This window comes from Pelophylax lessonae (assembly GCF_965119305.1).
Source record: "Pelophylax lessonae genome assembly, chromosome: 12".
Lineage (NCBI taxonomy): Eukaryota > Metazoa > Chordata > Amphibia > Anura > Ranidae > Pelophylax > Pelophylax lessonae.
Window position 1 is genome coordinate 166,982,917 of NC_138779.1, and position 10,107 is coordinate 166,993,023.

General features: G+C 47.7%; 1 protein-coding gene across 1 annotated transcript; it reads left to right on the forward strand.

Moving 5' to 3' along the window:
* Positions 1 to 8,617: 8,617 nt before the first annotated feature.
* LOC309568938 (uncharacterized protein) lies at positions 8,618 to 9,876 on the forward strand (the record flags this gene model as incomplete). Its single annotated transcript, XM_082274705.1, has 1 exon — positions 8,618 to 9,876. The coding sequence occupies exon 1, from the start codon at positions 8,650 to 8,652 to the stop codon at positions 9,874 to 9,876; it is 1,227 nt and encodes a 408-aa protein (XP_082130831.1). The 5' UTR covers positions 8,618 to 8,649.
* Between the last annotated feature and the right edge of the window lie 231 nt (positions 9,877 to 10,107).

The window sequence follows — 10,107 nt, forward strand, 5'->3', positions numbered from 1 at the left end:
GGCAGGGACATTCGATTAAGTATAGGAGTCACACGCTACGTCCCACTCATTCACCGAACCTAGCCTCAGCCTTCCCTTCACGGCGGAGCTGTACATCGGCAATCAGAGAACACTTCCAGGTTGAGGATTGAGAGTGAGGTGGCTCAGAGGGATGGTGTTCGCATCATTGGTTTGATGTGGACTTGGACGAAGCGGTAGGACTCCGGGGCAATACATTAAACTACAAACGTCTGCATGGCTGGATTGAAGAGGTGAGAGTACATCTAGCAGGCATCGGCTGGAACACCCGCAGCATGCGGAGGGACCGGTAAGACAGTTCTTATTCTACCTAAAGGGGATGCAGCTGTAATTACTGTCTGCACTTCAACATCAGAGACACTCTCAACGTTAATCCACTTGCCGTACTTCCAGCCGGATACCTGTCTCCCTCTTCTCCACTATTCCCGATTGGTCCCAATACAGCTTCCATTCTCGATCCTCCCTAGCCGCCCCACCCAATGAACCAGCAATTAATGATTGTGTACATCTGACACCATTTCAACTAGCTGTGTCTATATTTAAAGTCTCAAGCCCATACTAAAGGACTATCCTATATAATGGACATCCTTCCAGCTCCTTACACAGCATTACAGAGACATCCATTTCCAAAAACAACTTTACTTATGCCTCTGACACGGAGACAAAAAACCCCCCTTTTTTTCAAGAACTTCTTTTTGTTCCCGCAAGAAGAATAGGAGGACGTTTATATTATCCACATACAACAGATGTCTGCAGTGATTGAGCCCTACTTCATGCATTAACAAGACCCTTTACCAATTTTTCCCCCTTCTTTCATGGGTTGTTTCCCTTGTGGATAGACCGGTTTAGTGGACAGTTATTTGGCATGCCTGCACCTATCCCATGTGTTGGTAGTAGTGACAATAAGTCAGTTTCCCAATTAGTCACTCCCATCAATCGGATTGCGTGCCATCTTGGTTCTGGTGTCTGGGTGGGACACCCAGCGTGTGTTTTGTTCTGAGCGTTTGTGCAAATCCAGCCACCTCTGCGGGTTTTTAGGTCTGAATCATATGCTATTGTTAGCCTATGATTTTCATGTTTTAATTCAGCTACCAATAAAATTTGTTTATTATATATCATTAACCAGAGTTGAGCCTCCATTGTTTGCAGCCTTTCTGAGGTGATTCCCTCAAATCCCTTCAACCTCCCCTCCTTTTGCCACATTGTATTAGGTTGCGGAGGCTCCCTGGCAACACTTGGCTGTTTGGTATAACTATATGAATGGATGATATACCCCCAGTCCACACATCTGAAGGTTTGTTATCCCCATAAACCTTTTTATCCTTATTTTCCTATACCCTAGACAGACCAACTGAACAAAAACAAAGGCGCCTCTAAGTGTAGACTATAGACACATTTATTGTTAAAATTATGCACTCACATCTGAATGAAATGCTCGTATAAGAAAACCCATTCCGATGGTTCCGAGATGAGGTGTGTAGCAGACGTGATCATCCGGTCTTTGTAGCCGTCCTACTGGGATGGAGACCTCCTCGCTGTGGCCGGCAGTGCAGCGGAGCTGAAGACAGGAAGAGAGGCTCATAATCCGTCAGTGGAAATGAGGCTTGGTTCACCGTCGAATAAAGATGACGCCATAAGAGGTGCGACGCGTTTCCGAGCAAGACCAACTGAAGCACAGCACGGCATCTTTTAGCCTGACTGCTTGCGTAGTCCCTTGAATGCTTAGGGAGCACTGCTGCTGCAGAGGAGAATTGCACAGAAGAGGACATGGAGCAAGAGGAGGAGGAGGAGAAGGTGGTGGTGGAGTAGCCAGATGTGGCAGAACCATCACCAGTTTTTTGGATGCATGGTGGCAAAACAAGCTGAAACACTGAACCCTGTCCTGCATCCCTTCCCAGCTGTCAGCAGAGTTACCCAGTGCGCTGGGAAAGAAATGTAACATCCTTGTCCATGCCTGCTGGACCAAGAGTCAGCAGTAATGTGCACCCTCCTGCTGATTGCTTTGTCCAACGAGGCCAAAACACTACCTTCCACATGACGGTAGAGAGCCGGAATGGCCTTACGCGAAAGATAATGACTTTTTGAGACCTGCCACTGTGGTGCAGCAAATTCCAAAAATTCACAAAAGGGAGCCGAGTCTACCTGCTGAAAAGGCAGCAACTGTAATGCTAGAAATTTGGCCAAGCTAGCATTAAGACCCTGAGCATGTGGATGGCTGGGACAGTATTTCTTTCTACAGTTCAAATACTGGGGTAGTGAAATCTGCCTGCTGCTCAAATCAAGCGGTGGTGTACTGCTAGCAGATTGGGTGCAACTCTCTGTGCCACTCATTGCTATACCATCATCCCTCTCAATGCTGGTATTTGAGAAGGCATGAGGTATAGTAGGGTTAGAGATCGCAGATGAGGAGCAAGGTGATGTATACTTGTTTTTATCTGGTGCCTCTTTCAGGTGCTGTTGCCAACGGACTGCATGGCAGGAAGTCATATGCTTTGTCAAGCATGTGGTGCCCAAGTGGCTGGTGTTCTGGCCACGCTTGATCCGCTTTACACAGATGCTGCAAACAGCAATGCTGCACAGGTGCTAAAAAAAGCCCACACTAATGAACGGGGGGAGTCCGCGGGGATTTTGCAGCACCCTGCACCTGTGGAGCTCTGTGATGTGACACAATAGGTTGGCTACTGCAAGACCAGCCCATGGAGCACATCCTGCCTCGTTGCAGTTGTTCATCCTCTTCCCCCTCCCCCTCCTCCTCCTCTATCCTCTCAGGCACCCAAGTACGGTCAGTGGCCTCATCATCTCCTCCCTCCTCGTCACTGGAGTAAACTTGGCAATATATTTCAGCTATGGCAACATGACTGCTGGTCTCTTGTCCGTCGTTACCACCCCCTCTCTCTAGGCTCATGTTATTCCCTTCATTAACCTGGAAAACAACATCACAGCTTTCAAATTGCTGCGCATCCTCCAGACGCATGTCACTGACACTATGATCAAATAGTTCAGGTGACTCCTCCGTGCATGATGGTGGGGCAACTTAAGAAGTAGCTGTGGAGAAGGAGCCTGTGGAACGGGCCACTTTGGCAACTGCAGTGGAAGGAAAAATACTGGGAGCGTGGGTGTCAGAGGAAGAGGAGGATGAGGATGGCTTATTGATCCATTCCACCAACTCTTCCACATCTTGTGGATGAATAGCACGGGCAGCACCGGAAATAAAGGACGGGCATGCCCCGCCTGCAGAGGATGCACTATGTCGATTGTGACCACCACTTTTCACAATCGACACAGAGGCTGCTTGCCATCTATTCATGGCCTGTGAGCATCGGCCTCTCCTTGTCGGCCTTTCGGACATTATGTTGATACAGATCAATCTAGGGTATACGCAACTGACTAATAGTTACTCAATGACCAAATATGATGTAATTGATAGCCCTATAGATGAACTGTGGTGGTTATACATGTACGCAACTGACCGATTATCAATACTCTCACTGATATCTGATGTAATCTATAATCCTATAGATGGATGATCTGTGATCCCTATAGATAAATCCACAACTGAGCAAAGGTTACTGTGGCTGATATCTGTAGTGATCTCTATTCACACAGGTATGTGACCCCTATAGATAAAACCACAACTGAGCACAAAGGTTACTGTGGCTGATATCTGTAGTGATCTCTATTCACACAGGCATGTGACCACTATAGATAAATCCACAACTGAGCAAAGGTTACTGAGGCTGATATCTGTAGTGATCTCTATTCACACAGGTATGTGACCCCTATAGATAAATCCACAACTGAGCAAAGGTTACTGTGGCTGATATCTGTAGTGATCTCTATTTACACAGGTATGTGACCTCTATAGATAAAACCACAACTGAGCGCAAAGGTTACTGTGGCTGATATCTGTAGTGATCTCTATTCACACATGTATGTGACCCCTATAGATAAATCCACAACTGAGCAAAGGTTATTGTGGCTGATATCTGTAATGATCTCTATTCACACAGGTATGTGACCCCTATAGATAAAACCATAACTGAGCGCAAAGGTTACTGTGGCTGATATCTGTGGTGATCTCTATTCACACAGGTATGTGACCCCTATAGATAAAACCATAACTGAGCGCAAAGGTTACTGTGGCTGATATCTGTAGTGATCAATTGGATCGATCGTCCCAATCTTGATGAAATATTGTCTCAAATCAATCAGACCTCAGAGGTAGACACACCCCAGGGATCTCATTCCTCTAAAAACAAAAAGAAGTCAGACAAATTCCCTTAAACAATAATGTTCTGTCTTTTATGAAATTGACTACTAGCGAGATTGCCAAGATAAATTCCAACAAATATCTGTATGGTAACCTGTCCCCCTCTGAAAGGCAGGCTCTACAGGAACTCGTTAAAAATCCTTTGATCGCAATAAAGCCCTCAGACAAAGGGGGCAATATTGTTATTATGGACAACGTCAAGTACCTAGAGATGTGTTATAAGATCCTTAACAATAAGGAATGGAACTGTGGGATCTCGGGGAATAAAATTTAGACATTTCAAAAGGATTTCTATACACTGGTAGATGCCGCCTTTGCAACGGGAACAATGAATAAGACAGATTGGGACTTTATTCAGACAGCTCTCCCACGCACCCCAACCTTCTATGCTCTTCCCAAACTGCACAAAAGTCTCAAATGCCCTACAGGTAGACTTATAGTATCGGGCAACGGTTCCCTTATGGAGAACCTTAGTAAATTTGTGGACGATTGTCTACGGCCTCTTGTCCAAACTCATTAGGGAGCTACATCAACTACATCAGGGATACCATTCATTTGCTACAAAACATTGATGGTATACAAATCCCACCAAAAGCCCTACTTGTGGCTATAGATGTGGAAGCTTTATATTGCTCGATCCCACATGACAAGAGGATGGCATGTATTCAACATGTTTTGTCACAAAAAAGCAAAAATGAATGTGATTTCCACAATTTCATTAGTGAGAGCTTGAGATTCATACTACATCATAACTTATTTTCTTTCCATGGTTCCCACTAGCTCCAGGTACAGGGCATTGCGATGGGGACCTCATGTGCCCCATCGTACGCCAACCATCTCAAATCCCCTATACACAATATCTCAGGATCAAGCGAAACTGTTCAGATGAAGTGGTATTCAAGAAGGAGGCAGACAAGCTAAAAGAGAGACTTCTATCTAGAGGCTACTCATCTACATGCTTGAAGAAAGCCTTCAGGAGGGCAGTCAATCACAACAGACTGCACCTCCTTTACAAACCCAGAAGGGAACCAGACAAAAAACAAGTGCTACAGATAACCACCAGATTTTCCAATCAGCGTGGCAAGATAAGGAAAATCATACAAAGGTATTGGCATGTCCTCAAAATTTACAAAAATGTAAATTCATATATACCTGACAACCCACTATTCACCTTTCGGCGAGCCAAATCCCTCAGGGATAAATTAGTCTCAAGTGAATTTAAGGTAGGACCATACGGTGATCCGTGTAGATTTGGTACTTTTCAATGTGGGGGCTGCCAATACTGTAGGTATATGAACACCTCCAGTGCCTTAATTTTGCCTGATGGCGAGAGCTACAGACCTCACCATTACGCTAATTGCAAAACTCAAGGTGTATTCTATCTGCTATTATGTAGCTGCACATGCTTTTATGTAGGGAAGAATGTTTAGAATTCTGGCAGCGTGCCTTCCGACATATTCGCAGCATGCAGACCCGCAATCCAGATTTACCCTTGGGCAGACATGTTGCTATGGCCCATTGTGGGATTTTTCCATGCATTTCGTTCCTTATTTTGGATCGAGTCCACCCAGGGTTTCGGGGGGGGGGGGGGGAGACTGGAATAAAATCTTACTCCAAAAGGAGCAGAAATGGATATTCAGACTCAGGGCCACCACACCTCCTGGCCTGAATGAATCCATTTCCTTTAGGCCATTTCTGGATGGCTTTGTCTCAGGGGGGTCCGAATGGGATATGAGCAGGGATAGGCACGGACCACGGCCGCGGCGGACATTTTCCAAAGCACAGACCTTAGTGAAGGACACCAAGGTACATTTCAAATTAAAACCATCAAAAAACAAACAAACATTCTGTCTACTCTCTGGCCTAGTTCTACAATTACAAATAAGTTTAAAATAACATTTACTGCCTGTGGTATATTGTTATGAATGGTTTAAAATATTTTCAAATTTCTTAAAAATAAAAATAACCCCCTTTAGAACAGGCCAGGGTCCCCCATAGATCACCCTCTAGGGGAGGCCAGGGCAGGTCCCCCAAAGATTCCCTCTTTAGAGCATGCCAGGTCCCCCATAGATTCCCCTTAAGTGCAGGCCCCCTGTAGATCCCCCCTTTAGCATAGGTCCTCCCATAAATCCCATTCCCCCTTAGAGCAGGCCAGGGTCCCCTACCAATAGATCCCCCTTGGAGCAGGCCTCGCCTGCTCTAAGGGGATCTATATGGGGACCCTGGTGGTCCTGGCCTGCTATAGGGGGGATCTATGGGGGGGACCCCTGGCCTGATAACTGGTCCCAACCCATAGACCCACCCCCAGTGACAGAGTCAGTCCCCCCAGGGTGGGCCAGGGTGGAGGGCCAGGGTGGTGGGCCAGGGTGGAGGACCAGGGCCAGGGTGGAGGACCAGGGTGGTGGGCCAGGGTGGAGGACCAGGGTGGTGGGCCAGGGTGGAGGGCCAGGGTGGTGGGCCAGGGTGGAGGGCCAGGGTGGAGGACCAGGGTGGAGGGCCAGGGTGGTGGGCCAGGGTGGAGGGCCAGGGTGGTGGACCAGGGTGGAGGGCCAGGGCCAGGGTGGAGGGCCAGGGTGGAGGACCAGGGCCAGGGTGGTGGGCCAGGGTGGAGGGCCAGGGTGGTGGGCCAGGGTGGTGGGCCAGGGTGGTGGGCCAGGGTGGAGGACCAGGGTGGAGGGCCAGGGTGGTGGGCCAGGGTGGTGGGCCAGGGTGGTGGGCCAGGGTGGTGGACCAGGGTGGAGGGCCAGGGTGGAGGGCCAGGGTGGAGGACCAGAGCCAGGGTGGTGGGCCAGGCTGGAGGGCCAGGGTGGAGAGACCCCCCCCTCAAAGAACCCTTAAAAGAGGCCAGGGCAGGTCCAATCCCTTCCTGAGGTGGCCTACTGGCCCCCCTCCCCCATAGACTCCAATTTACTTTAATCTTTAAAAACTTGTACCTTGTGTCCTTGTTGTGTCTCCCCTCAGACAGTCTTTCTGGCTCTGCTCTGGTGCTCCCTGAGTCTTCAAAACGTCCTGCTGTGCAGCACTCTCCTCGGCTCCTCTTTCATTCACTCACTGCTGTGTGAGCGTGCTGTGTGCGGACTCTCATCAAAGGCCCTGGCCAGCCACTGTGCCACAGTGCCACTAGTGAGTAGTCCTTCCTCCAGACAATTTGGACCAGTCCCAGACTCCCCCGCTGCCGCGCCAATCCCACACTCCCTCCCCCAGCCAGCAGCACAATCACCTACTGGCCAGCCGCAGCCCGCGCAGACCAGGCAGGCGTGCCTTCTTTGCACTTCTGGGCGGCGCTGGCCAGTGGGAGGCGGGACACTGCAAGGAGCCGGCGACTGCGAGTAAGCACTCGCTGATGAATAATTGCTTTGGGTCATTGATGGATGGGATAGCGGCGCAGCGTGGCGGACCCGGCAAGGCCCAGTCACGGACACCGGTGTCCGTGAGCGGACACCTTGCCGACCCCTGATATGAGCTAACTGCTATTTGTTGGCCCCATCTCTTGTCCATTTGATTCTGTCTTTTTTATCTCTGTTTAATCCTGTTCCTATCTTTCAGGCTTGATCTGTGCAGAATGCTCTGTTTCTGTCTTCAAGAACATTTGTATATGCTCTGTGCTGCCTTCGCACTGTATATTTCATATGCTTGGCACTCAGCAGTGTCTGTCCCTTTAAGACCCTCCATTTTCTTGTAGCCTAGGGGCGGGTCTTCTCCCTACTGCCTTGGACAAGTCTCTATGCATTCCAGCTTCAGCCACCATAGAGAACAGACCCTTAGGACCACTAAACATAATCTATTGAAAACCTGATGAACACCAAAAGCATGTAAGTAAAAGATTTGCTTATTCAGCCTGTGTAGAGGGATGCTAGACATTTGTATAGATAATATGTGTTCCAGTACGTAGTAAGCACATGTTAGTCAGTCCCTATCTTCTGTATAACTATGTATAATGTATGATGTTGAATAGCCATAATTATACCTGTCTTTTATATGTTTGTTTTACAGTTTTACCATAGTTTTATATCCTCTCATGTCCACCACATATCTGCTTATTCATATGTAAAGGCACATGTATGGATTATATCTCAGTAAAGGTTGCATCAGTTAAAGAAACCAGCGCTTCTTTAATTGAGATTTGGTTATTACTTGATGTGAAGCTGTGTACCTCAAGCAACACACAGCCGAGACATTACAGTAAAAAGGCTTTAAAACGTTATCAGAAGCAGTTAAACAGCTTTGAAACGTCCACAGCAGTAAAAGGACTCCTAAATCCAGTCTGTGTGGGAGCAAAACGAAAGTGAAACTAATTCCCCTCACTGACTAGAACACAGGCTGTGTGTTCAGTCATCATCATCACCCACGCTGTTAGCAAAATGGAGAAGCAGGACACAGAGAACAACACTCTGTCAGTTAACCCTCAATGCTCCTGTAAAGAGGAAGACACATGCAGCTTGCCAAGAACTAGGTCTAGATGCACAACACTGTCCGGAATATCCAGTCAAACAGATCTGACTCCAGTTAGCGCCGGTGCAGCAAGATCTAAACGCACTAGTTCTAGACATTCAAGCATCACCAGTCTGTCATCAGTTAGCGTCAAAGCAACCAAGGCAAGAGCAAAAGCAGAAGCAGCCTGTGCGATGGCTTCTTATGCAGAACAGGAAGCTGAATTGATGAGAGAGCAAGCAAAAAGTGAATCTGAAGCACTTAGAAAAAAAGCAGAAAGTGAATCTGAAGCACTTAGGAAAAAAGCAGAAGTGCAAGCATCTTTACACTTACTCAAACAGCAGAAAAACGCTGCAGCAGCCTTAGCAGAGGCAGAAGTTCTTGCAAGGGCTGCCGAATCTAAGTTCGCTGGCATAGAAACCCAGACGTCAACCCACAGCGCAATCCAAGGCACCCGTGAGTACGTACAGTCACAAGCAACCATGTACACTGACCAGCAGTCCAATGACATACCTAGGTCATCATTGACTCCACCAGCAATAAGAAACTTTGATACTATGCCACACTGCAAGACTGAATCAGAACCTCAGCATGAGGAGTCAAGTGGTCGCATGCTCAGAGACCAATCTGCCAACCCTCCAAGAGTGCAAACAGATGCTGATGTAATCCCTCAAGCAAATACAAGCCTGGATTATAGCAGAAAGATTTACAACAGACGAGAACAGCAACTTAACCAAAATGGACTTAGTCAAGCGTCTAATAAGCCTTACCAGCCGCAGCCATACCCTGAGTTTACACCCAGGAAGTATTCATCAGACGCAGCAAGAGCTACAGAAGTCGCAAGATTCCTGATGCGCCGTGAGGTAGTGAGCGCTGGTCTAATGAAATTCGATGACCGTCCAGAAAACTACTGGGCCTGGAAGTCCTCTTTCCTGAGCGGTACCCAAGACTTAGATCTGACAGACAGAGAAATGCTTGACCAGCTCGTCAAATGGCTAGGACCAGAGTCCACTGAGCAATCCCAAAGAATCAGGTCAGTACATGTTCATGACGCAGCAGCAGGACTTGCAATGGTGTGGCAGAGACTAGAACAATGCTATGGATCACCTGAAGTGATCGAGTATGCACTTTTGAAGAGGATAGAAAACTATCCATGAATAACAAACAAGGACAATCAAAAGCTGATAGGTTTAGGGGACCTACTCCTAGAAATAGAAGCCGCTAAGTCTAGTGGATATCTGCCAGGTCTCTCATATTTGGATACAGCACGTGGAATTGATCCCATAAATCGAGAAACTTCCTTACAACTTGCAAGAAAGGTGGGTCACTCAAGCATCAAGATACAAGAAAGATCGTCGAGTTGCGTTTCCACCGTTCGCTTTCCTTGC